This window comes from Prionailurus bengalensis, chromosome A2 (genome assembly GCF_016509475.1).
Source record: "Prionailurus bengalensis isolate Pbe53 chromosome A2, Fcat_Pben_1.1_paternal_pri, whole genome shotgun sequence".
NCBI lineage: Eukaryota > Metazoa > Chordata > Mammalia > Carnivora > Felidae > Prionailurus > Prionailurus bengalensis.
The window spans coordinates 155,506,814-155,534,737 of record NC_057348.1 but is presented as its reverse complement, the minus strand read 5'-3'; the positions used below and the strand labels follow the sequence as shown (position 1 = coordinate 155,534,737).

Genomic DNA, 27,924 nt, shown 5'->3' with positions numbered 1-27,924 from the left:
GGAATTCCTATGTCCGCTGAGCAGGAGAGAAGAGAGTGGAAAAATAGACTGGAATCAAATGGTAGAGAACCTTAAACACTAGACCGTGGAATGTGAACCCTAATAAGTACCAGTTAGGGTCTCGTCAGGAAAACGCAAACTATGTTAGATATTCCAGGCTACTTCCATACAGGGAATCCGTGATCTAGGCACTGGAAGACTGAAGGAGCAAAAAGGGAGCAAGGTAATACAGATACTTCTAATTGGAGACAGCTACCACCTTATATTAGTTATCGCCGCATTGAAAATTATCCCCAAATTCATGGTTTGAAATAGTACAAATGTATTATCTCACAGGGTCTGTGAACTAGGAATTCAGGCATGTTTTGGCTGGGTCCTCTGCTTCATGGTCTCCCATGACACCACGGGCAGGGTATCGGCCAGGGTTGGGGGCTTGTCCGAAGGCTTGACTGGGGCGGGGGCAGTATCCACTTCTGGGCTCATGTGACTATTGGAGGATTGGTTTCCTTGAAGGCTAGTGGACCAAGGCCCTCGGTACCTCCGCCTCTTTGTTGTCCTCAGTCCATAGCCAGGTGGGTCTCTCCAACATGGTGGCTTGCTTCATCAAAGGCAGCAAGTGAAAACAAAAGGGAAATCAGAATCCTTTGTAACCTAATTATAGAAGTGACAGCCCTGCAATGTTGCCATATTCTGTTGGTCAAAGCAAGTTACTCAAGAGGAAGAGGGGATTACGTACGGCTGTAAATACCAAGAGGTGGGGATTACTCAGGGCCCTCTTCCAGACTGCCTGTCACACCCTCACGGGGCTGGGGTAACTGGAGAGGTGATGTTATCAAAACCGTGGCAACCTGAGGAGGAGTCCTACACAGCCTGTGCTCAGGTGTCTTCGGCACTGTGCACCTGCTGTTGCCGGACCCTCTGGGGGGTCTGGCTCAGCTGGAGCTGTGGCTGCTGGGAGAAACTGGAGGTTAGAATCAGACACGTCCTCTGCTGCTGGCAAAATACCAGCATGAGTGAGAAAGCGGAGAGCTCCCTCTCCCTGCCTTCTGCCTTCCAGTCCCCAGTCATTGCCTCCCGCGGACGAACTTAACTGGAAGCCAGCTGCCATGGGAGTCCAGGGAACATAGTTTAAGGATTTCCCCACCCCATGGCATGCCCTGAGAGGCAATAATCAAGAAATGGTCAGAGGGTCATTAGGGCGTTCTGGGTCTGTATTGACTGAACCCTGCTCCTTTTCTCACCACCCCAAACTCTGACCCAGCTTTTGCTCTGAGTCCAGTTGCTGCTGGGCTATCTTGAACCCTAAGCAAGGTGACCTGGGTCACCGGCATCTGACCTGGGTGTCCCCAGATTCCTCTCCCTAACAGGCCACAAAGGAGGGACAGAGGAGAGAAAGTAAAATCGCCATCTGCTTTTCTCTAGTGAGGGCTGCTCATTAACATGCCTACCAAACTCTAGTTGATGTGATGTGGGAAAAAGTGTACTTTGTTGGTTGCAGATGGAGATGTGACTGGTCTTCCAAATTTGTTAGGGGGTGCCTGGGTGGCTCATTTGGTTAAGCGTCCAGCTCTTGGTTTCGGCTCAGGTCATGATCTCACTCTCTTCGTGGGTTCGAGCCCCACATCGGGCTCTCTGCTGACAGTATGGAGCCTGCTTGGGATTCTATCTCCCTCTCTCTCTGCCCTTTCCCTGCTCGCTCTCTCTCTCTCTCAAACATAAATACATAAAAACATTAAAAAAAATCAAAATCAATTTGTTAGTACCTATTGAAAATACAAGTACCCTTTGCGTTAGCAATCCCACCCCTTAGGATCTGCCCTATATTTATAACCCAACAGAATATAATGATGTCTGTATAAGAATGTTTAAGTCAGCATCGTGTAGAGCGGTGGAAAATTAGAATGCCCCATATATTATACAGCCATTATAAATAACGCATTAGAGCATACATGGTTGACGTGCAAGGTTTACCAGCAAGTGTTTTTGTGTGAGAGTAGCAAAGTACAGAAAACCGTTTGTGACACGATCATACGCTTTTGTAAAATAATGACAGCCTCAGGTGCAGAGATGATATATATACATACGTGCATATATAAACATGAGGCAGTGTTTGGGTGTATATGCTAGGTTATTAATATATGTATTACCTGGGGATGAGATAACGTATGGAGGGATGGTGCTTATATATGTAAAACAGGAAAGGACCAGGGGAAAAATGGCAGCACTGAAACAATAAATATATGATATGATTCCACTGGCTGTTTATGGACTATCATATATAGGTACATATAAAGAAATTTGTCTGTAAGCTGTCTATTGAAACACCATATTTTGTCCCCACAAGTTAAAAGAACACCATACATATAGAGTTAAGTGAATTTTTACAGAGTGAACACATGTATGAAGTACATGTAAAGTCGGGGTCAGATCTAAGGCTGTTGCAGAGTCAACACTAACTGGCAAGGGAGGAAGGACGGCCAGAGGCCGCTCGGAGGGGTCCAGCAGTGGCTGGTAGAGGCCCCTCCTTGGGAAGTGGACAAGTGGGGAGACAGAGAAAGGAGCAGACGGAGTCCCTGGGCGGGGGCACGGGAGAGGCGAGGGACAGAGAGAGCCCAGGCGTTGCCAGCACAAGCCAGGGAAAGAGTTCCTTGTAAAAGCTGCAGCAGAACGAGGCCCAGAGGGAGAGGTGGATTTTAAGAGGAGAAACGTCTGTTGTGTCGTGTGGTCGGACAGGGTCAGGTCGAGAGGGGTGCGTGTTCTCTGCCACGGCCTCCAGAAGAGGGTGGCTCTTCCTCATCGTGGCCGCTTCCCGCATCGCCCTGGCGCAGCCCAGGCCCAGCGCCTCAGCTACTGGCAGTTGTGTCCTATCTCCGGGCCTCGGCACGCGCTGGTCCCGCCACCAAGAACGCCCTCCCTCCAGTTACCCTTCGTGTCAAAGATGAGACATGCTGCCTCCAGGAAGTCTTCCCTGTCTCTCTAGAATCAGTCTCTCCTGTGCCCTCCTGCAGCCCTGCCCTCTCCCATTTCGGCTCTCAGGCTGGGATTGGCTCACATGTGCCCCTGCTTCTTCTAGTAGTCTCCACGCTATATGGGGGCAGGGGCTGGGCCTTGCCATTCATTGTTGGGCTGAGACTAAACAGTGTTTGTGCAAAGTATGTGAGAACTATTTCTTGTGTGTGTGCGTCCATGCATTCATGAATGAATGAATAAGATCAGAATTAAGGATTGGTCATTGATTCTGGGATCCTGGGGCCCAGGACACATTTGGACAAAATGCTGGCAGGCCTTCCCGGTGCTTGGGGCTTGGGGCCTGAGGATCAGCAGAGGGGAGCTGGGAGGGACCTGAACAGGCCTGGGCTCCCTTTCCTCTATAGTTGCCTTTGTTTCTTTCTTATTTAAATTCAAGTTAGTTAACATACAGTGTAGTTTTGGTTTCAGGGGTAGAACTCAGTGATTCATCACTTACACATAATACCCAGTGCTCATCAGAACAAGTGCCCTCCTTAACACCCATCCCCATCTAGCCCATCCCCCCCACCCACCTCCCCTCCAGCAACCCTCAGTTTTGTTCTCTGTAGTTAAGAGTCTCATGGTTTGCCTCCCTCTCTGTTGTCTTATTTTTGCTTCCCTTTCCCTATGTTAATTTGCTTTGTTTCTTAAATTCCATGTATGAGTGAAATCATATGATATTTGTCTTTCTCTGACTTATTTCACTTAGCATAATACACTCTAGCTTCATGCATGTCATAGCAAATGGCAAGATTTCATTCTTTTTGATTGTGGAGTAGTATTCAATGTGTGTGTGTGTGTGTTACATCTTCTTTATCCATTTATCAGTTGATGGACATATGGGCTCTTTCCGTAGTTCAGCTATCGTTGATAGCACACTGCTATAAGTATTGAGGTGCATGTGCCCCTTTGAATCAGCATTTTGGTATCCTTTGGATAAATACCTAGTAGTGAATGTTGGGTCGTTACCTTTGGACTTTTGTGAAAGATTGTGATTGTAGGAATCTGACCAGATGTGGTGGCTCGGCGCCTCTGCCCCTGGAGATCTGGGGGAGGGGTAGGCACAGGAGCAGGACAGGGACCCTCAGCGGAGGGCAGCCTTTCTGCCCACTCGGGACAACTGAGAGGCAGTGGTGCTGGGGTGCTGCCTGGGAAAGGGAGGCTCTGGCCCTGCGTGTCTCAAGGTCTCCTAGCCAGCAGGCCCAGCACTCTGCCTTGGTGTGGGTACCGCTCCTCTGAAGTGCTCTCACCGGCGCCCCCCAGGGGTGGTGAACAATACTGCTTCTGACACTTGTGCTTGGAAGTGACGCTGTGCATTTATTTGTTGCATCAGCTCCTGTGTATTTCATGTGTTTTCTCTCATAATCCTGGAGAGCCATGTGAGGGATGGGATGGCCTCCCCGTTTCGCATGCAGAAAGTGAACCGGAAAGGTTGGCTACTTTCTCAAGGCCTTCCCTTACTAAATGGCAGAGCTGGGTTGGAATTCAGCTTTTCTGAGGTCAGAGCTTCTGGGGTATTCCTGGCTCAGGGCTCCTAGAAGCAGTCTGCAGGGGCCGATAGGCTCTTGCATTTATCTAGAAGGAAGAGGCTGGACCCGATGTGCAGTGGTGGTCAGGCCGGGGAGGGGGCAGGGGGCGTGGGGTCTTCCTGCCTGCACAACCCCTCACTTCACACGGCAGCAGGTCCCGCAGTACTTGGGGAGCTGATATGAGACCATTGGCTTGTCACTGTACTCCTTCTAGGGCTCAATCATGGTTTCGAGTTGGATGTTCTCATTGAGAGGTATTGTCATTTCAGAGACTTTTCTGACTCTTCAAAAGTTAGGTTCAGCCTTGTGTCCTCTGTGCCTCTCTCTCCTGAGTACTTAATGATCCCTAAACTCAGACCTCACTGTATCAGGGGAGCTGTTGTAGTATCGAAACCCAGCATAAAGGTGAGACTTTAGAGGGAAAAATACCATCTTATGTGGAAGTAACCGTCCCTTAATGCATCTGTTGGTTGTACTTTGTGATGTCTGTGGTGTCACATTTTTTAACAAGCTCTTCTCCTCCCCTTTATTTTTTCAGATCACTCACCCAGCCGGCTGCATGTCTCAGTTTATCAAGTTCTTTGGAGAACAGATCCTCATCCTTTGGAAATTTGCCTTACTTCGAAAGCGCATTTTGATATTTTCTCCCCCTCCTGTGGGTGTTGTATGTTATAGAGGTAACTAAACACCAAGGTCGGGTGTTGTGTCGTGAGTTTCTCGGGGCAGAAACTGCTCGAGTCTTTGCGTTGTTGACCGAGTTCAGAAATGTTGGGGCTGTCCCAGGAGGGTCCCAGGTTTTCAGCCTGGGAATGCCAGGGCCGGACTTGCATTCTAGAATGTGGGCTCTGGCGGCCGTGAAGAAGGTTGGTTGGGGGACTCATCCATGGTCTAGTAAGAGGTAGGTGGTGAGAGGAGATGGGGATTCTGATACAGTAAAGAGGAAAACTTGGCAGGAGTTGGTGTGTGATTGGGTTGGAAGGTTCTGATGTGTGTGAGGTAATGGAGGAGGGGTCCAGGATGACGAGGATGGGGGGGCCACCAGATGAGGGTCCAGGAGGAGTAGGGGGTGGAATGACAGCACTGGCTTTGAATACGGTGCGTGTCTGCTGTGAGGCCTCTGTGAGGTGGACACAGGCAGTGGTGCAGGTGGGTCAGGACTTGGGGGGAAAGTGAGGCCGGCGTTGTGGAGTGCCAGTGACCGCGGGACGGATGGCGTCACCCGGGAAGGGCGCGAGTGCAGGGAGGTGATGCGGGCACAGGAGGTGGAGCAGTAACAGTGGAGGACAGAGGAGACTGCGGTGGGGCCATCAGAAGCAGGGAGGGAGCCGGGAGAAACAGGGGTAATCGCAGGCGGGGGGTTCGGACACGGGGGAAGGTCAGCAGTGCCAGAGCCTAAGCGGGACGCCGTGAGCCGCGCACTGGAAGCTGGAGGGGGTGAGGCACCATTGGCGCGACTGGAGGTCCGGTTCCGCTGTGGGACCCGAGAGGCTCGTGCCCCCGCCCCAGCCCTCAGAATGCCAGAACCTCCTGTGACTCCGGTGCCGGGACAGCACAGAGCCAAGCCCTCCACGGCGGCGTCCTCGGAGGCTGACTGCTCCGAGCGGGGCCGGCCACACTCCTCTCTCACCTCCCCTGTCCCACAGTGTACTGCTGCTGCTGCCTGGCCAACGTCTCCCTGCCTGGCATCGGGGGCGCCATTCCTGAGTCCAAGCCTTTCTTCTACGTGAACGTGGCCGACATCGAGAGCCTGGAGGTAGAGGTGTCCTATGTGGCCTGTGAGTACGGGGCCCTCCCTGCACCCTGCTCGCACATCCTTGCCCCAGGTCCCCGGGCCGGCTCTGCCAGAAGCCAGGCTCTGGCCTTCCAGCTCGCTCCCCGGGGGCCCCTTCTCCTCTCCTCGCAGTGCGGGGCTCCCGGACCCCTTGTTTCCCCGGTGGGGTCGGGCTGCTGCCTCTCAGCGATGGCCTCCGGGTTCCCATACCCTGAGCTTGGCTGTCACAGGCACCACGGAGAAGATTTTCGAGGAGAAGCGGGAACTGTATGACGTCTACGTGGATAACCAGAATGTGAAGACGCACCACGGCCACCTGCAGCCCTTGCTGAGGATCAACAGCGCCGACCGGGAGAAGTACCGGCGGCTCAACGAGCAGAGGTAGCGGGAGCCGGTCCCGGCACGTGCGTGCCCACGCGGAGTGGCGGGCGCGGCCAAGGCCAGCACACCCTGAGAGAGACGGCCCCGGGGCACTGCCCTTCTCAGTTCAGCCGGGCCGGCCGACTGCCCGGGAGGTGGGGGACGAAGGGGAGCCTGGGGCGGACGAAGCCGGGCTCCTGGCATGTTGGCCTGATACGCGGGCGGCGAGCGTGTGGAGGTGACCTCTGGCTGATGGGCTCGGAACCGGGGAGGCCCAGGGAAGAGCGCGAGCACCTGGCGAGCACAGTGTTGGCAGCTTGCCTCTGCGTCATCTCCCGCGGTTCTCAGGAGTTTGGTTACCCCGTAAAGTAAACGGCACCCCCTGGTACCGGTGGCGAAATAAATACCATCACCATCCCTATCCCTGTTTTAGGGGCAGTTACGAAAGATTGCCACTTGCCTGAGGTCACCCAGGGGCAGAGCTGGCCCTGGACCCTGGGGGCTTTGGCTCCAAGGCCCGTTGATTCCCTTCCGGTCTCCCTGCTTTCGGGCTGGAGGCAGGGGCCGCCTGCCCCGTGCAGGTGCCTGACCCACGACCTGGCCGATGTCCGGGGTCCTGTGACGGCACCGGAGCATGACGGGGGCCTCCTTCACCACAGGCAGATGCTGCTGTACTCCCAGGAGCTGGAAGACGACTACACCCCCTGTGAGGAGGACCTCTTTGTGCTGTAAGTCAGCCCGGGCAGCGGTCGTGGGGCTTCCCCGGGGATCCCTGAGCGCTCGCCGCCTTGGGCCTCGACCCCTCCCGTGTCACGCTTGGCAGGCCAGGGATGGCCTTTATCGCTGCCGGGTACACTGAGAGCTGGGCTCCGTGTAGAGTCCACCGTGAGCCCTAAATGCCACTGGGGGACACCCAGCGGACAGGGAAGAGAAAAACGCAAGTCCTGATGTTTTATCTTTCCATTGAGCGTGTGCATCCAGATGTCCACTGCCCAGAAGCGTCTGCCCTGCAGGGTGCGGGGGCTTCTCATCTGTTGCTTCGCTCGAATAAAGAGCTCCTTGCGTTCAGTGTTACGGGACGATCAGAAATGTTAACTTTTGAACCTAATGAAATTCCCTGCCCCCAGATGTGTCAGTTCGTGTTCGGGGGCAGGAGCCATAGTCTTCATACCGTACAGCATTTATGTAACTTCTGAGCAGCTTGTGAAACAGCGCTCAGCAGGGCGGACAGAACTGTGTTTGGAACGGAAACCAATTCTCCTGGCTTCCTGTCTGGCCTTCCTTCCCCAGGCCCCGGGGTCGGGGTGAGGAACATGGCACTTGCAGCAAGAACCATCTCTGGCTTGGATGTTGAGAACTTAATGTGGACATTTCAACAGAGGTGTAGTTCTTGGATTCTACTAAAGCGTACCTCCCCACCCATGCACAATGCTGAGAGGTACAAGTTTTCGGAAATGAGCGGCGAGCCAGGAGGCTCGTCAGGGTCTGATGCGTTCCATTGCACCTGAAATTCACGAGCAGTTAGAACTTCTTTGGGCACTTAGGTGCCTTGGTGGAACCGGAGAGCCCCTTGGAATACATCTGAAAAGTCTAGACAGTTCACGCCTTTTCTGAACATGGCTCATAAATTTACGTGGCACCATAAATTAGTGACACATAAGTCACACTCTGTGTATAATACCCCCCCCCCGACACACATAAAAAGTAACCAAAGTGAAAGAAATACCCAAGGATGGTGGGGAGCTAGGGCAGTATTGGTGCCTACAGTGGGGCTCCATGGTCCCTTAGCCTTTCACTCCCAGCCGTGGTGGCTACAAGACATCCCCGTGCCTGCCCCAGCCCCGAGCCCCACCTCTTCGTGGACGGCCAGCCACAGCCTGGCTTGCTCTGCGGTGGCTCTCAGGCTGGAGAGCCTCTCAGGGCCCTGTTCTGTCCCCGCTAAGGCTCGTCTGTGCTGCTGGCCCCAGTGACCTGTCCAGGGCTTTGAAGGTGAATTTTAGTTTTTCACGTTAAGTCTTGACCTCAGAGCTGGATCATCAGGATTTTTTTAGGGTTTTGTCTTTTCTTTCTCTTCCCCTTCTGACTAAGCAGAACAAAGAACACAGTGTATGTAGTAACCTTCCATAGGAAAGTTTGTTTTTGGCAGGCAGGCCAAAAGTCCCCAAGTTTGGGGACTTTGCAGGTCATACCATGATTAATGCCAGCAGTTTCTTTGCTAAAGTTGGTGTCACTTTAGTAACCCTTGAACTTTGGTCCTAATTTTCTTATTTTTTAGAGATCATTCTGATTTTTGAAACCATTTAAAAGCATATTAAAGCAATGTAGTTTGGTTCCCCATGTGTGGATTATTTGGTGACCCTTTTTTTTTTTTTTCCCTGCCCTCCCTTCCGTGTGTCTTATCTTGTGAACACAGGTTTTTCCTAGAGCAGAACAACCGGATATTTCAGACTCTGTTGGAGGTGTCCGCCAGTCAAGACAAAACTCTGACCGCTGAGCACGCCCGGGGCATGGGTCTAGACCCCCAAGGGGACCGGAGCTTTCTGATGGACCTGCTGGAGGCCTATGGTATCGACGTCATGTTGGTCATTGACAACCCCTGCTGCCCATAGGAAGAGTGAGCCCAGACCGGTGAGCCGCTCCTCATGTGGGGAGTTCACGCTGGGCCCCCAAGGACCTCCTTTTTTATTAAGTTGACACGAAGGAATATGGTTTATACTTCCCAACAAATGTGATTTTTTGCAATCTCCTTTCTCCCTTCCTTCCTAGTGGTAAGATGAGACCACCTTGGTTTTGTGCCCTGCCCTGGTGCCATGTTGGAATGGACCACTTTCTCCCAGAGCTACTGCCTGGGTTTTGTCATAGGCGTTATCCGAGTGGCTTCTCTTGCGTCCTGGTCGAGTGACTTGAGGGGATGTGGTGAAGGCGATGTGTCACTGGGAGCAGGCTGAGCTCAGAAACACTGGGGTGGGCTGTTCAGAAAGTCTCCAGGAGTTCGTCCCTTGCGGTATTCTGTCCAGGGTGGCCTTGTACGTGCATCTCGTCAAGGTGGAAGCTAGAGCTCATGACCTTTCGAGGTGTTTTATCAGTTCTGGGAGTCCAGTGTTGGGATCAGATCCCTTTTCCTGTTCGCTGGGGCAAATCTGTCTTCTCTGTTCACGTGAGTGGAGACCTCAAAGAGGAACAAGAGGATGTTTCCGTCACAAAGCATGAGCTTTTCTAAGGACAGAATGACAGGTTTCTTACCAGCCAGCTGGAAACTAAAATTGTAGCCTGAAGCGTTGAAACTTTCCTCAGAGTAAATTAACAGTGGCCACTCAATGTAAAACTCCTCCTTTCTCTGAATCTCGCTCCTTCAGGGATGGCCCTGGAGCTTGCAAGCAAATTCATTTTACAATTGAGCTTCCTTTAAGGGCTAACTATGCTCTTAGAGCAATGTTTGTTCCCACCAAAGGTAGAGCAGTTGGGGTTCAAAGAGGATAGAGCAGAAGACGTTTCTCTGAGAGTTCTCTGGACATATCACCAGCAGAGCCTCGGGATCAAAACAGAGATTCACTGGATTCCACATTCCAGCAAGGATCCGGAGCTGGTTACTCAGAGTTTGAAGCATGGAACAAGACTGTGTACCAGTCTGGAGCCCTCACAAACAGATTTCTTGTCAGCAGAGTTGACACGCCTTGAGCTAAGCAGTTGGGGCCAGAGACAGAACACGTTTGTTGGAGAGTGAATTTGATAGTGCCTTCACCTAGAGAAGTGGTTGGAACCCCCGAGCATCAGTGATGAGTTTACCTGTGTCCCCGTGACATGTTTTGGTCTGGGACGGCTCCTGTGGGTCCCTGCCTGTTCTCTTTGGCTGTGCATTCCAGGAATGCCAACTTAGGTGAGACCGTAGGTATTTGAAACCAGCTCCTGTGAGTAGAGGTTAGGGCTTTTTTTGGCCATAGTTTAGGATTCTGACTTGGGCTGCTGGGTTGTTGGTGACCATTTCTTCCCTCTCGATCTTCTTGCCTGGCTCTGTTATTGGAATCGCCATCCGTGTATCCGTGTCTGTGACCAGGTTCCAGCCAGGCTACTACACACAGCAGAGAAATGACTTTCAAGTGGATGGCACACAAGTCTTACAGCTTTTCAGGGCTCACTGCTTTATTCAAAAATATTTTCACTGTAGTTCCAAGATAGGGGATTCACGACTAAAGAAATTCACATGTAAAAATGCAAATACATATTGATTAATCAAAGTAGGTTCTTTTATGTAAATATATAAATAAGTTTGGGCATTGAAATGTAAACTGTACAACTAATACACTTTTCTCCTCTGCAGTGTGGATTTAGCCATTTCAGTAATATAGATGTTTACAAAAAAAGCCTCGCCCCCTCTTTCCTTGAAGAGCAACCTTCTCTTGTCTCTGGGGAAGGAGCAGCCTTTCGGACTTGGGTCAAGTCATGGTGACTTTTAGTGCTATCTGAAGGCTCAAGGTTTTCTAAGTTAGGGGGATGGTCGATCGGAAGCAGGAAAGGTCGGATTCTCTTGGTGGACGCAGGCCCCCTTCCTCTGGAATTGAGGGTTTTGTTGGAAAGGACTATCTTTAAGCACGTCCGTCCCCGCGCCCTTCTGCATGCAAACACTTGTGTTTCTGTGGAATTGTAACTCCAAGCTCATAAGTGCTCATGTAAAGGTCGTAAGGTGAAAATAAGGTTTCTGTTCTTTCCTTTGCGTGGCGGGTCGGGGTTCTGGGTTCCCTTTAGCTGCAGACTCTTCCAGGTGGTTGTCTGGCGGCTGTGGGCCGCCCCCTCACCCTCGGGCAGGGGGCTGGGGGCTGGGCATGGAGGGGAATAATACGAGTGAGCCTGGGCTCAGCTGACCCCAGAACAGAACTTCTCCCCCTCCTGCCCTGTATTCCCTCTGTGAGGAGACCCAGCTGTCCTTCCCTTGCCAGCGTCGTTATCAGCCAGAAACCCAGCACAGCACCTCTGGCTGACTGAGCAGCATGCCCTGTCGCTCTGTAGTCAGTCATACGGAGGTCCCCTTTGGAAGACTTGCTCTGTCCCCCTCCCTCTGCCCTCTCCCCAGTGTCTCCAGTTAGCGGCTGCCCCTTCTCTAGAAGGGGAACCGGAGAGTGAGGTACCCGGCAGGACTCCCTGCAGTTACAGAAGCTAGAAGCCACGTGGACCAGCTTTTCTGTCATTGTTGAACTATTTCCTTAAAACCCTTCTGCTTTCAATCAGAAGACATTGGTCAACGTTCTTCTTCACCGCCTCGTAGATCGATAAGCTCCGGAGGGCAGGGATGGTTACCACCGACTCTTGGGGCAGAGCTGGAAGCCTAGGTGGGGTGGCTGGACCCGTGGTAGCCTTCTGCCCTTCTGTGCTGTTGAACCTCACCCCCTCCCCTGCCTCATCTCCGCTGGCTGGGTCCTTCTGAGAACTTTCAGCCTGGTCTAGTGCCATGCTATGAGCCATGTGGTCACCTGGAAGCTGACCTGAGACACCTGGGCTGCTGCTGCCATTGAATCAAGGCAGAAAAAACCAGGTGGCAGGACTCCTTGTGGGACCAAGAACCCAGGCCTGGGGTTTACTGACGTCCCGCCAAATGTGACAAAGGCCCATTTAGGTGGATTTTTCCAAATCTGCAGGCTCGGCAGATGGTAATAGTCAGCCTTGGAGAAAATGTCTGGTTGCCCTCTGGCTTAGGCTTCTTTCTTCAGGAGTCAGAAACGGTAGGATTTATCTCCTATGAGAGCAAAAAGGGTGGGCCAATTTGTGTAGAATTAACTATGGCTTTAGACAAGCACGAAGCACTCCTTAGGCCCGGTGTCTGTTCCGGTATCATTGTGCCACCTGGGGCCTTACACGGTCCTCCGGCAGCCAGGATGGCCGTGAGTCAGAAGGCTCTCGCCTCCCACAGCGGCCATCCAGCATGGCACCTCTTCCACTCGGCAGGGGAGGGGTGCCGAATTCATTGGTAATGATAGAAATAACTTGGCCCAGAATTTGCACCTATAGCTTCCCTTGTTTTGCTCCTCGTGAAAATCAAGTGGGAAATTGAAGTGTAGCACAGGGCACAGATCATTCTAAATACCACCTGTGAAGACTCATTTATCAGTGTAACTCCCTGAAATTTTAACCGGAAGATAAAAGTAAAGAGAAATCCGAGCTGAATCGCTCTTTTTCATTCCGGTGGCTACGAGGACGAACTTGCTATTTGTCTTGATCCACTGAGAGCCCTTCCAATACAGTAAAAAGATGAGATGATTCACCTTTAAACCGAGGCCTTCAGGGAAGCTTTTGTAAAGGGCAGTCATGAATTAACGTTTTAATGGTAGGACAGCAACCCTCTGAGAAGAGGCAGGGACCTCAGGGACCTTTTCTTTTTTTCCCACAGAAACTGCATAGCCCAGGGAATGGATTGAGATGTTTTCCCCAGTCCCCCTACAGATCATACTTGGAAAGGTAAAGGAGCAGGAGGGCGTCGAATAAAATTGTAAGACAACGTTCAGCTTGACAATGAACTTTCCTTCGTAGGATGCCCGTTCTGAAATAGGCAGGAAAGTCAACATGGGGACCAACACGTCATGTGGGGGCTTTTACCTCCCTGTCCGGTTCCTCACTAGTGGGCTCAGGATCTGAGGTCCAGCCCCAGGGTCTTCCCGCACTTCGTGCCCTGCGGTGAGGCTCCTCCAGAGCCGGGGGTGCTTACCTCCGCTGGCCCCCACCTGCCCCTTCTTGTTTCAGGAAGACCCTTCTCTGATTTCAGGTAGGGGAAGAGAAGGGGTCAAGGGCTTCTCTTACCCCTGAGTCTGTGAGTTTCGAAGATTCCATCTGATGACTAATATACCTCTGTTCCCAGGAGCTGCTAGGGCACTGAGTGTTGGTAGAAGGGCTAACTGTGAATTAAGTTACTGTTTTTCTTATGAGAAATGGGAGTTTATTTTTATGTTGATATCATTATGTGATGAATTAAGTGTGCAGATGTGGAAACGGAAGAAAATCTCAAAACTAGAATCCTGGAAGAAACAGAAGTTTTGTAACTTGGAAGCAACTGAAACCCCATAGAAGTGTCACTATTCGTCTTTAAGCATGAATAAGGACACTGTGCTGGGAGCCTTAGCCACGCTCTCTGGGAGGTGAACGGGAGGGTCTTCGTGAGGATGGCACGGGCAGCGACCTCAAGGGAAACTCTTGTTTCACGTGAGGAGGCCGATTAGCAGGCCTCTTCCTGGAGCCGCGTGGTCTTCTGCCTGGCACTTTCTCTCTGGAGCCGGAAGACGGGGGCAATTGGGTAAAACTGCACATTTAGAAAGGAAGTAAGAATTTTCTAGTGATTACAAACGATGGGGTGGGGGGGAAGCCTTCTTTAGAGTTATTCCAGAAGCTCAGCATAGGATGGGCTTTTAGCAGTAACGTAATCTAAATTCAGAAAATTTACTTACCGTAGTGTAAGGAAGGATAGATGTGAATTACTTACGTTGGCTTTAGAAGGCGTGTTTAGACTAACGATACATTTAGTCTGCTTTCTAAAGACAGCTGGGGAATGCAGGGGTAGAGTAGGGCAGGGCCTTAGAAATTAGCCAGGGAGGATCCACAAAATGAAAAATCCCCAGAGAGGTCATAGAGTTAGCTGGTTGCAAATAGATTTCATTGACGTTGGAGTGAAAACCTCCTTCGGCCAAATGAAGCGAAGATAAAAAGTGTACAAAAACTTGGAAGGCGGCCTCAGGAATAGTTTGACTCGAGTGCCCACAAAGACCATAATGAGGAAAGGTATGAATTCTGTGCTGTTGAGCAGACCAGCTAGGACACTTCAGGGGTACAGAGTAGAGGAAAAGAAAATCAACCTCCTTATGTACCCAAGCTTGTTGGCTGAATTTTTTTTTTTTTATAGGTCTGGGAAGTCAACCTTTTCTGAAAAAGGAATGGTTGTAGCCTTGGAAAAATGGTTTTCCTATTTCTCCCAAGTTAGGATTAACATAGCCTCCCTGTCGCCTTAAATGTCAGACCCCTATTTTAATACCCCAGCGTAAGAGTTCTAGCAATAAGAGACACTGAATCTATTTTTGTTTAAATTCTTGACCTCATAGTATGAAGTTAGTAAGACAGTTGATAAATTTCACCCTGAATGCTAGTCGCATAGGTACGTTCTTCTGTTTTGATGGTAATGATTTTAATGCCCTAAAGAAAGCTGGTGTTAATCCTGAAGCTACGAGGAGTGAATGTTTCTTTAATGATTGTTTTGTGGTACAAATAACATCTGTGTATATCATGTCTGTATATATCGGAACCAAGTTGTGTGCAGAGAGGTTGATAAACTATATTTACAGAAAACAATTTTTACAATTAAAATTCACATTTTAACATGAACGTGTGCGTTTCAGTCCTTCCCTGGCCCGAGAAATGTGGTTTGTGGTAGGAAGGAGGGATGGCCCAGTGTAGGAGCAGAACCTGAATGCGGACGTCACAGTGACAGAGCAACCGGGGCGCCTGGTACCTGTTCTCCTAGAGGCCTCGGTCTGCATGAACATCCTCCAGGTAATGGGGACCAAAGCTGGGAAGAATCGTGCCGTCCGGAAAAGCCAGGACTGGGCGTACATATACACACCCACACACTGACGTTTTCATTTTTAACCTTTGGGGGAGTGAGTGTAAGGGTAAAATTCCTAGCATCACTGATGCTGTATTCAAAGCCAGGTTCCTGCTTTCCGAGGCACATGACCGTATGATGTTACCGACTTCCCAGGGATGGGGTGAGAACACGGCGAATCTGTTGCGTGTGTAAACAAAGCACTGCACGCAGTCACGACAGCCATGTGCCCAGACCAGCCACGGCACCAAGCAAAAGACTTGCGTGCTAGGAAGCATCTGTATTTGTATTAGAAATAATCTGGCTTTTGAGTAAAATTTGTCTTTCTAAAGGTTTGTGCCTAACAGGAGTGTCCTTCACCTGGATGTTCTGCGCCAGGACCATGGAAAGAACAAGAGCATGAACGATAAGAAACCACGTTTTCACAGGAAAGAGCCTGAATCAAGAAGGCAAAATTCACACCAGGGAGCCTAGATTTCAGAACGAATACAGATATTAATCTATTCGATATCCTTCCCCAGTTGAAATCCCACTATTTCACCGCAAGCACCCGATTCACTAAATAAATACACATGCAGGTAGCCGATCAGGGAGGGAGTGAGCCGGCTTCTGGGCTCGTCCTTTACAGTCTTACCAGAAAACCAAGATGGTGTAAGATGCTCCTCGCTCCCGTACAAACTTTTCCTCCTCCCACAGCATCCCTGCTCCCCTCTGTGGGCACCAGGGTGTGGGTCCTCCTTCCACTGCAGGGTTTTGGAGGCCAAAGCACGGCTTTTAACACCACTCTGAAGGATACAGAGCTGAACAGGTAAGCCTTGTTTTTTTGTGTGATCTTCATTCATGAGCTTTTTGTAGCTGCTTTGTAATCCTTTGAAGCATTAGTCTTCACTCTCCAAGGGACTCATGGGCACAGGCATACATACGGTCCTAAAACTGATCTGCCCAAGGATGCGCCTGTAGCCAAGGCCTGCCTATCTGCCCCTTTACACTCCGGTTTCCTCTTTACAAAGAGGAAGGCTCACGTCTCCTCCAACCTGGGCATCACCTTCTGGAGTCTGAAAACCTCAGGGGCACCAAAGGGTAAATCCCGATGGTAGTATTGAAAGTAAAGGACTATAAAGCCTGGTTAGCAAATCCTTCTCAAATCAGCCAGTTTCTGGTTTCTGCTTTCAACAAACTAAAGGAAGATCATTAATAATTTTTGACATGTAATTCCAGAGGAATTCGAAGAACTGTATGTATGACATTAGAATCGTCTCTTCTGCTTATGTGCTTAGATCTATAAAGAACAAGGAATATCAAGGATGTTGAGTCCTGTTCTAAGCTGTAAGTAACATGTGTTCTTGAACTCACTAGGATAAAGAGCATTCTCATAAAGTGTTTATAGTATCCATTTTTGGTAATTAAAAATTACTGAAATAAAATGGATGAAAACAATATTAGTTCTGGGTTAACACTAAAGAATTTCCATTTATATTTTTTGTTGGCAAGAAAATAGGGCAAGTGATAAAATTTCAAGCATGAAAATAGATCACGATAGCATTCTTTGCTGGAAGTGTATAGAAATAACCAAAGAACCTATTCGTGTATTTTTGTAAATGGAGGATGAGAGTCAAATTGCTGTATATTTAAATTGCACCAAATATGTTTAAAAGAGTGATATAACAGCTTTATTTTAAAATAACCAATATTTACATGACACCAGGAAATACACATACTGGCAACTCTTAAGGTGATATCTAGAAAGTGTGAGGGATACACGATCTTCCAAAATACTCGTAGGGGTGCGTGAACGGTGGCTGGTGTGCTTTGCCACACTGACCAGCAAGGCTGGGGGACCGCATGGAGTAGAAGAAGCACCTGGGCTTTTAATTAGAAATGCAGATCCCGGGGCTCCACCCCCAGCTTGAGTTGCTAGGTTTTCGGCATGCACCCCCGGGTGGTTCTCATGCAAACCAATACTTAAGCGCTACTGGAAAAAATAATACAAACTAGTATCTTACAGCATCGCGGCTGAGGGGTAAACACCTCACAGGTTTCTGGACTGAGGGGAGGACGGAGACCAGCGACATTCGAATCTGAGCTCAGAAAGCAGCAGCACCCATGGAGAAGCCCGGCTGCACCTGGGGGCCGGCGCGAGGTCGGGCCCCTTTCCCTCCACCGCACGCGGGCCCCCGGCGGGGACGGCGCCACGGAGGGGGACAGTGGTCACACGGAAGGAGGAGCATGCGCGGCGAGGGGAGGGGGGCGGGCCGGGGCCGCGGGGAGGGGCAGGTACTTGCCGAGGCCTCTGCTCCCTTTTGGTCCCACCGGGGGTGCCGCGGCTCCCTGGGCGCTCACGGGGCCGAGCGCGGCAGCAGCTGCTCCCGCTTCCTGGGGTCGCAGAAGAACTGCAGCTTCCGGGGCAGCAGCTTCACCTCCACCGGCATCGCCTCGTACTCCTCGCTGTCGATGCTGAAAGAGCCCCCGGTGCCCTACGGAGAAGAGTATTCGCAACGGCTCTCACCCCCGCAGCCCCCGGACAACATCACCCTCGCGCAGGGAATTACCCTCCCGTTCTTTAAAAAACCCGTGTCACTGCCTCTGACTGGTGCTGGTTCCGGAAATGTCTCCATTCTGGCACCGGCTCTTTTTTTTCTCCCCCTCCCCTTGTTTGGCTTCTCTCTCTTCCCAGGTATTTTTTTGGGGAGTCGAGAAACAAGGTTAGGATTTTAAAATACTTACTAAAATACGGGGGTCCTGCCACATCTTACAGGACTTCCTAAACTTAACAACGTTCTAGGACCTAGGAAAACCACTCTGTCCACCTGATGGTTTGCATGGTTCTTCTGGAGGACTTGCTTAGCCTTATAGCTAAAGCACAGCAATATTAATATTACAGGTGCTACAAAACCTTCCATAATTTGTGCATTTAGTTCCACATTTGCTATGTTGAAACTGTGGTGCCACCCACGGTGGGGACAGCTTCTGTTTTACCTACAATCCTTTTTGAATGCTGTGGGACGATGAAGCCTGCCAAAGCCATCTGCAGCAACTCTTTTTCCTGAGGTATTACTCACAGAGTAACTACGTAATTTGGATTATATTCCTAACATTTTCCCCACTTCGATGGGTTATTCTAAGCTTGGCATTTTGTAATACAGAAAAACTTACTGCCATCCCCAACGTGGTTTCCTGATCCTTTATAAAAAATGCGAAGGTAGAATCCACGAGGAGTGTCTGCCAGCTAGAAAATTCTGTGATGGCAGCCTCTGCCTACTTTACACTCGGAAGAATAAAGGCTGAGGAGCCACAAAAGTCGCTTTACACAACCCTGGCTTGAAAACACCGGAAGTCTGCGGGAAGCCCGCACCTCGGTCCGGTCCCCGTCGCAGGCAGGGGGTGCTCTTGGCTCCCCAGGTCTCCCAGAGCCTGGCAAAGTGCTCTCGGCCCATGCTAGGCACCCACGTGCGGGTCTGGCACTGGAAAGGCAGATGGACCAAGACAACCCAGAGCTGTGGGAGCGGAGCCCCCCACCCCTGCTCACCTCAGGAAGCAGCAGGGTGCACTGGCTGGCCTGGAGACACTCGGTGCCAGCCGCCCGCAGCCTGGGGTCCCTCACCTTTTTGCTTCTGTCGGTACAAGAAAAAGCACACTTGGGCACCGGCAACTGCGTTTGACTGCCGGAGCACAGCAAGTTCTTTTGTTGGAGTGAACAGACGGGCTCGTGACGGGATGAACCCCGGGGTTCGGCGAAGAATTTTCCCACACTGATTCTTGCTTAGCCGTGTGATACATTCTAGATTGAGAAGGTTAATTTGCTGAAAAGAATGGTGCAGCAAGTTAGGATGGAGTGATTTTGTACCTAATTCTTGGGCTATTAAAAATCCTCCATTTAAAAGTTAGAACGAATTGAAATTTTTGTAGGGAACTTACTAAACTTTTGCTATCTGATACTTGTGAGTCCATCATTACTTAAGGAGAAAATATTTTTATTCTAATTTAAAGGAGACATTTCTGTTATAGATGTATATGAACAACCAGTTCTGGGGACGCTCTATATTCACGTTAACAGACCACTTGGCATATACCGCTATCTACCTGGGAGCACAGCGAGCAGACCACACACCCCGCCTCATGCACATACACCCTGGAGAGCTTGTCACGGTCAGTGGAGAGAGCAAAAGCTAATCCAAGTTAGTCCGTTCTTTATCATTAATTGATAACCAATTCGTTAGTATATGGAACTTCAGAGGTTTCTAAAGCAGCTTCACGATGTTCTATTCAGAGACCCAGAGGAAACGGACATGACTGAATCTCGCTTCCTGTAGAGACCAAAGGAAACCGTGTTACTGCTGCCGATGAAAATGTCGACGGCAATGATGCAGAGCATCATGACTTCACCTACACGAAGCAACAAAAACATAAGCAGTTTTTGGTCTCAGTTTTGGACGTCAGTATTATGAAGGAAATTTGAGCACAGCTGGCCCCGTGGGCCAGACTCTCAATCAAGACAGTGTGTGGCTTCTGAACAACCTCTAGGAGAAGGGAAAGGCTTTTCCCTTCTTCCTTCTACGACAGATACGGCAAGGAAATCAAAGGCTGCAGAATCAGCTATTCATTTGAAGACTGTAGCAAAGGCAAGAACAACACAAACCAATGAAAGCCATTCTGCTGCGGGTTCTGCTGCAGACAATGGAGTAGCCATGGAGACAGGGCTGCGGCAGCAGCAATGTCTAATCCTTAGACGGGCACAAGAGGGAGCTCTGGGACAAAGCACAAAATAACATAGCTGAGCAGATTACCAGTTGGCATGGCAACACGCAGCCTCCTCAGCGGGGTAGAAGACTGGTGGGGGGAGGGTTTAGGCTGTTCCTAACCAATAAAACTCTGGCAGAGGTCGGCCTTAACAAATCAGGACTGGAGAATATTTGCTAGTGGAAAAGGGGAAAAGCCTGGAGAATGTCCAAGGTACTCAATACCTTTTCAGGTTTTTCATTACTGCCCTGGGAATAGGACAAGGTGGACCGACGTCCATAGTAACCCACCCTGTGAAGTGCTTCACAGCAAGGACTTTCCCACACATACTCTCATGTGAGACTCAAAGACAACCCTGAGGTAGTGAGATGGGATTACAGTATTCCTTTCTACACACAGAGGAAAGGAGCCAGAGAAGTTAAAGCGTTTGCCCAAGTCACAAGGCCAGGACGTGGCAGATCCAGGTTTGTATCCAGTAACTGTGACCCTGAAGCCAAAATCCTGGACACTGTGCAATGCTAACCCTTCACTTCGTTGGAAAGGCAGCGCGTGCTCCCACGATGTGATTTTCCCAAAATGAACAGGGAAGGCCAAAGCAGGAGAGCTGTGCTCTGCCCGTCAGCCCAGCTATTTGAAAGAAAGAAGGCGTCTCGGTCCCCAAAGCAGATGAGTCCTCTGCCGGGTCTCCATCTGAGGCTTCCTGGGCACGCGCTCTGAAGAGTGTTTCTGAGGATACAAACACTGAGCCCGCACTTCCTAGGAGCCCAGTCCACTTACCCTATGGTTATGAAGTCTCCTTTGCTGACAGTGTCGGGTTCAATGCAGATGTTCATGAAGTCTTCTTTGCTCTACAAGGTCAGGAAGACGAACATTAGCACTCTACATTTTGGCGAACGCGGCCTGTTGTCCTCCTTTGCCCCAGAGTTTTATACTTTGAAGCTCTTTATTATACAGAGGCCTTTACTTGCAGTAACTCCATCCTGAATGCACTCCCTTTCTTTCTTTTACATTAAGACTCTGGTTGAGGTACAATTTACGTAGCATGAAGCTAATCACTGCTTGCTTGTTCGGTTGGTTCCTACTCCCCAGACAGCGAAACGAAAACTCAGGTTTGTCGGAACTCCGAGCGGGACATTTGTGAGGCTTTCACTCATCATCGGGGCTGTTCTGGTGTGTACAGTTCCCTCCCTTGTGGGCCAGGTTTCAGCCCCGCCACCGGCAAAGCCCGGATCCTCACCGTCTGCCAGCATCACCCCACACCGGCTGGAGCCGCTGCTTGGTGTGCGGGGCCCCACTACCTGTGTTTTTTAATGTTCTACGTGCAGTTTTGATATGCGACCAGAGTTGAAGGTCCACAGCCTCGATTCTGCCATGGTAGTGTTTTTAAAACTTTTCATTACGGACCACCGAGAGCTCTGGAAGAACGGAGCTATGAGGAAGTGGCTATAAAACCAGACTGGGCTCTTATACCCCTCCGCCCCCGTTTACTACCAGGCCGTGGCTAGCGATACAAATCTGGTCTGTGTCTGCTTCAGGTAGAGGTTTTGTTTCTTTTTGGACAGGTTCAGAATCTGTCGCCCCAGGATATCTGCTGAGAGCAGACAGCCTTTGCCTAAGACTAAAGAGCACTACCAAAGCACAACTTTCTCTCTCTCCCAGGAATTACAGATCATAGAGGGGATGACTGTGCTCTAGGTTCACCTTTTATTCAACAACTTGCTGAGTGTCAACTACCATAAACTCTTCTAGGTGTGTGAGTTACATCAGTGAACTAAAAAAAAACACAATTATTTCTGCTTATGAAGAGTTTATATTTGACTGGGGAGTGGAGAGAACCAAAAAAATAAAAAATAAAAATAAACCCTAACCATAATAAGTTATAGAATATACTAGAAGCATGTGAGAGTGTATCAGTGCAAAAATAGCAAATTACATAGAAACATACATGGTAAATTACAGAATATATTAGAAAACAAGTATATTAGAAGTATAGGAGACTTTATTAGGAACGTGAGATAAAAACTAGCACAAGAAACACCAGATGGTACGGGTGGTAGGGGTCCAGGTGAGCCTTACTCAGGTGGCAGGGGTGTGGGGAGAGGGTGATCTCTGAGCAGACACCTCAAGGAGGTGAGAGAATTAACAACGTGGATATCCAGGACTGTCGTTCTCAGACTTCAGCAAGTATCACCTGCAAGGCTTGTTAAAACTCAGACTCTGGCCCCATTCTCAGATTATGGCTCAGTAGACCTGGGGTAAGGCCCGAGAATGTCCATTTCTAACAACTTCCCAAGGACTCTACTCAGAACCACTGGCCTAGGGAAGAGCAATCCACACAAAGAGAACCACCAGGGTGGGCGCCGAAGATGGAAGCATGCTCGACAAGCCCAAGAGCAGTGAGGAAGCCAGTGTAGCTGGAGTAGAGCGAGAGAAGGGGAAAATAGGAAGTCAGAGAAGAAGGGAGGCCAGAGCCCTACGGCCTATAGACCATTCCAAGGAATTTAGCTGTTAGGTTGAGTGAAATGAGGAGTCACTGGAAGGTTCTAAGCAGAGAAATATGATCTGGCTTCATTTTAATAGGACCTCTCTGGCTGCTGTAGTTACAATAGGAGGAAGGTGGGGTGAGCAGGGCAACCACTTAGGAACCCACTGGAATCACCCAGGCAGATGATGGTGGCTTAGAGCAGTGACTCGGGGAGATCGTGCTAAGCACTGGCAGTAATTAGAAGGTGAAGCCACCAGCACTTCCACAAAGATGTGGAGGGGAAAGAGGGTGGCTTCAAGATGTTTGGCCCGAACAACAGACAGAATGGAATTACAGTCAACAGCAATGGGGAGTCTGGATGGAGCACCAGCATCCAGGGGTGGAAGAAAAGAACAGGAGCTGTTGTGGACACACTGAGATTGAAAAGCATATTAGCCATCTAAGGGGAGAAGTAGACAGTTATACACAGAAGACTAGGATTTGTTTTTTACAAATAGTGCATGTGCAAAAATCAACATCGTAGACACACAGAATTACATGAGAAGACTCACTCAGTAGATGCTGGAAAGGGATGTGATAAAATTAAATATCCATTCATGATTAAAAAAAAAAAAAAACCCTTAGCAAACTAGGAACAGAAGGGAACTTCCTTCATCTTCCAAAAGGTGTCTACAGAAAAATCCCATCAAGGGGCACCTGGGTGACTCAGTCAGTGAAACGTCCGACTTTGGCTCAGATCATGATCTCGTGGTTCATGAGTTTGGGCCTCGCGTCGGGCTCTGTGCTGACAGCTCAGCCTGAAGCCTGCTTCAGATTCTGTGTCTCCCTCTCTCTCCACGCCTCCCTTCACTCACACTCTGTCCCTCTCTCTCTCTTTCTCTCAGAAAAGTAAATAAACATTTTTAAAAAGTCCCATCAAACTCAAGAATGAAGCCGCGAAACCTTTCTGTCTACATCGGAGTAAGACAATGACGTCTGCTAGCCCTGCTTCTACTTAACACTCAACTGAGGTCCCAGCCACGGCGGTAAGAGAAAAGATTAGAAGGCCAAGTAGTTGAAAGGAAACACAAAACTTGCACCACTTGCAGCTGATATGGATGAATCCCTAGGAAATCCAAAGGAATCCATAAATGATAAATCAGAACTTGGTCATAAGATTGTTGATCACATATCTATAAAAAATCAATTACATGTCCACCTAAAATATTTGAAAATGAATTTTTAAGGGATACTATCTACAATAGCATCAAAAATTAAGATAACCAGGAATATATCCAACAAAAGACAACATGTTAGAGAAAACTATAAAACTTCATTGAAAGGCATTAAAAACCTAATGAAGAGCTATGCCACTTCATATGATAGCAGAGTCAATATTATAGAAATGTCATTTCTCCTCAAACTGATCTACAGATTCAGCATAATCCTGATCAATATGACAGATTTTTATGTGAAACCTAATAAACCTTTTAAGAAATTTATAGAGGTCAAAGAGCCAAGAACAGCCAAGAGACTCTTTAAGAAGAAAAACACTGAAGGACTTGTAAAACGATAATAATTAAAAGCAGCATAGTACTAATCCAGGCCTAGAAAATCAGATCAGTTGAAGAGAGAAACTGCGAACACGTCCACGTATACCTACACTTAGAATACAACGGGGGTTTACAGCAGATGGGGGAGACGAGCGTGAGGAAATTCAGTAAATGCTGCTTGGACAACTGGCTTTCTATCAGAAAAGATTATAAAACTGAAGCCCTGCCTCCATCATTCACCAAACTCAATTATAGGTGAAAGTGTTTCTTTCTTTTTTCTTTTTTTTAGAGAGCGTGAAAGTGTTTCTTTTTAAAATAAAAATAGAATCATGTGATGCATACCACACTAGCCTGGTTTTTCACTTAACAATATATGATAACTATCTTTCCATGTCCGTAAACAGAGAACATTTTAAATAAATGCACCAGAATGTATTTAACCAGTCCCTTGGTTCATTTGTTTCATACACTTTGCTATTATAAATACAGTGAACAAAGCTGAACAAGAGATCCTAATTTGCACACACTCCACACCCCTTAAAGCCTCTTTGACTCTGAACGTACTTTTTTAAACGATAAATGAATTTTGAGCTATTACATGGCGGCATCATTGTCTTTGAATTATTTTATTGCATTTGCTTCTATTTCTACAAAGAGGTGTGGAAAAAGGAAATGAATGCGCTGCTACGGGTGATAAGCAGCACAGTACCCTACACTCTCCTAATTGCATGTGGCTAATCTTGAGCCACAATCACATCCTCGACTGAACTCCATCCATTCACTGGTATTCCATCATCACAGAAAAGAACGACGACGAAGAACATGAACAAAATACTAGAAACACACATTATCAGAGACTGGGTATAAAAGCAATGCGTAATTAGAAATTTTATCTTTCTTCTTGAAATCCTCCGGAACAAAAACTATTTTTTCAACCTTACTACATTCACTCCCACCAGTGTGTTCAGAATCCCATCATGTAAGAAGGGCATGTCTATACTATGTATGCATCTGACTGTTCCTGTACAATAAATTCTGGAAACATACTTAACAGGGCCAAAGGTGTGCTTATGTTTTAGATGCCTCATAGAGATCACCAAGATGCCATCAAGAAAGGGTGTTCTGATTTACCGTTCCAGCAGAAATGCACGAGAGTGCCCACTCGCCCACCGACCCCAACAGGGCACACTAGCATGCTTAATTTAGGACATTTCAATAGTTATTATTTTAATTTGCACTTCTTCAGTGTTGAGAGTTTTTTCTGTTTCCTTACCCATTACATGTTTATAAAAGTTACATCTACCTGATACGGTAGTTCTAAGGATCCCATGAGTTGACACTATGTAAAATTCTTAGGACAGTGCCTCGCTTATATTCAGCAAATGTAAGCTATTTTTTCAGGTTTATGTCCTTTGTGAATTTCTATTCTTGTCCTGTGCCTATTATTTATATTAGTCCTCTGCCTATTTCTTAAGAATTTGTTATAAAAGAAAGCTATTAACTCCTGCTCTATCACTTCTTTTTCCCAATTTGTCATTAAAAGTTTGTTTATAGTTTCTTTCATTATGAGTAGGCAAATGCATCAATATGATTTTTGCTTTAGATGCCATGCTTAGAAAGACCTGGTCCTCCCCAAGTTTACATCAATAATCACTTAGCTTTCAGTCGAGTGCTTCCATGGTTTTATCTTTCTAATTTCTTTAATCCAACTTGAATTAATCTAGGGGAAGGAAGCTGTGTTATCCAAATCTTATAGAACGGACACATATTACTCTTATAGTTGGAAAACAAATCAGTATTCTGTTAACATTAGAGGCGAACTCCCCACTGTACTCATGCGTTCAATCCCCACGTTCAGTCTCCAGACTGACTGGGTCAAGTGTAAACATACTACTTGGATCTACATAAAACCCGATCTTAGTAATTGGTCCACAGGTTAGGACAACTTTTCTATTAGCATTCTCACTAACATAAACTACTAAGGTTTTCTCTGTAGCAGGGGTCAGAAAACTCCGAATGGCCTGAGAGTCAATATTCTAGGCTTTGGGGTCAGAAAGTCTGTGGCAACTACTCGACTCTGCCGTCATGGCACGAAAGCAGCCAGACAGCATGTATGTGAATGAACGTGGTTCTTCCAATTAAACTTTACTTATGGACATTGAAACTCGAAGTTCCTATTCTTTCTGCACATCACAAACTATTCTTTTGATTTTCTCACACCCATTTAAAAATGTAACATCGATTCTTAGTTTGTGAGTTATACAAAAACAGGTGGCAGACCAGTGTGCCGACCTCTGTATTATGTCAACATTTTTTGGTGCATTGTCAATAGGGGCACGATCCAGAACTTTCTGCACTAACGGAAACATTTTGTATCTGTGCTTTCCAGTGTGGTAGCTACTTGCCACTATGGCTAACGGGCACTTGAAATGTGGCTATTGTGACTAAAGAAATGAGTGCTAGAGTTTACTTAACCCAAAGAGCCACGGGTCTAGAGGCCACTGCACTGGACAGTGTATGTCAACAGACTGGATTCTATGTATGTATATATATCTTTTTTTCTCCTGGGGACCTAAGTCCATACATTTAATGTAGTCACAAAAATAATGGAGAGTCGCTCAGGTAAAGTTCCACAATTTTCTATTCCCGTGACAAAAGGGAACAGGTCAACTTTTTGTGTCTACTAAGCAGTGGCCAGAATCCTTGCTCAGAGCCCGTTAAGCGGACTGTTCACTTGCTGTTTCTTTTCATTGCTATTATTCCTTAAAAGCACACCACACCCTCTTCTTCCCGATTCCTTTCCTCTCTCTCAGTCACTTTTCCCAGATACCAAATGCTCCTCTAATAAAGAGCCACACTCACCGTCAGGTCCAGCTGGCTGTTCCGTGTGGTGATGGACAGTTCAATGGTGGACAGCTGCACTTCTTTCCAGACCTCGGGGCTCAGCTCCTGGGACAGGGCTGCGTGGGTGCATGAGACTCAGGTCAAGTGCTCCCGTTAGCGTTCCACCACTGCCCCACCAAGGGCCAGCTGCCGGCTGCTCCGCTTGGCCTCCTAAGCCTGGCTGCTGACTCTCCCCCCGTTTCCTTCCCCAGCTCTTACACACAGGATAAAGAGCCACGCGCCAGTGGCATCTCTACGCCTGCGACACCCCTACCCAAGCAGCCACAATAACATCAAGCTTGGTGACAGAACGGGGGAGCCGCAGTTGGTCAGCAAAGGCACGGGCTGCTGCCACATCCGGGACGCTGTGCTGACTTGGGTCCTGCTCTGTGGCGCACACACGGCTAATTCAAGGATCCTTGAAAGGCTCCCCCTGCGCGAGAGAAGTCTCTCGCGCTGATCTGGGGCCCGCGCCAGGCAGTCCCGAACGGGCCACGGCACCACCACACGGCTCACCGTCCTGCGGTTGGGCCCAGTAGGACGCGAGCCTTCGCAGGATTCTCCTGTACAAAGAGGGCCGGGGAGGGGTCTCTTCTGCTCCACTGGGAAGTCTCTCTGTGGGTCCCGTGTACGAGATAGAGGCTTGATGAGTCTGAGGCCACTCCTTTTAATGTGAAGAGAGAAGCTTGTCAGGCACACACCGGTCCCAACTCTGGGAGTATCTCTACCTGCACCTGCCTGGACACTAATTAATAATCTCTCACTGACTGGAATCATCTCTACTTTGGAGCATGGAGTCCCCAAGCTTTCTTTTCCTACCAAAGGCCTGTCTTCTATCTTGAGAACCATGAACTCCGTGACTGCTGCCTCCACGGCTCTCACAGAGCAGAAGGTCCACGTGGACTAACCTCCACTGCTTATGCTTCTCCAAAAACAACCATTTGAATGAGCATACAATCATCCCGTAATGAGTTTATCTTCGGTTTACAGAAAATGACACAAAAATGACACGCATGCAGTCCCTCTGCATCGAATACCTTCTT

At 48.7% G+C, this 27,924-nt stretch overlaps 2 protein-coding genes across 7 annotated transcripts in view; one reads left to right on the top strand and one right to left on the bottom strand.

Moving 5' to 3' along the window:
- The window catches only part of DENND11 (DENN domain containing 11), a 54,152-nt gene extending 30,010 nt beyond the window's left edge, over positions 1–24,142 (top strand). For 2 of the 4 annotated variants that reach the window (XM_043589730.1, XM_043589727.1), the window contains 5 exons: positions 5,077–5,215; positions 6,182–6,313; positions 6,540–6,690; positions 7,329–7,397; positions 9,083–15,024. In XM_043589730.1, the coding sequence (XP_043445665.1) occupies positions 5,077–5,215; positions 6,182–6,313; positions 6,540–6,690; positions 7,329–7,397; positions 9,083–9,278 (687 nt within the window). In that variant the 3' untranslated portion in view covers positions 9,279–15,024. Of the gene's footprint in view, positions 1–5,076; positions 5,216–6,181; positions 6,314–6,539; positions 6,691–7,328; positions 7,398–9,082; positions 15,025–23,350 lie in introns of those variants that run through there. The other 2 variants (XM_043589729.1, XM_043589728.1) reach the window with 2 other exon arrangements.
- AGK (acylglycerol kinase) overlaps positions 16,888–27,924 on the bottom strand; it is an 81,301-nt gene continuing 70,264 nt past the window's right edge. For all 3 annotated transcript variants that reach the window (XM_043589732.1, XM_043589733.1, XM_043589734.1), the window contains exons 12-16: positions 27,398–27,545; positions 26,861–26,958; positions 20,759–20,829; positions 18,771–18,855; positions 16,888–17,718 (exon numbers count right to left, since the gene is read on the bottom strand). In XM_043589732.1, the coding sequence (XP_043445667.1) occupies positions 17,581–17,718; positions 18,771–18,855; positions 20,759–20,829; positions 26,861–26,958; positions 27,398–27,545 (540 nt within the window). In that variant the 3' untranslated portion in view covers positions 16,888–17,580. The remainder of the gene's footprint in view (positions 17,719–18,770; positions 18,856–20,758; positions 20,830–26,860; positions 26,959–27,397; positions 27,546–27,924) is intronic.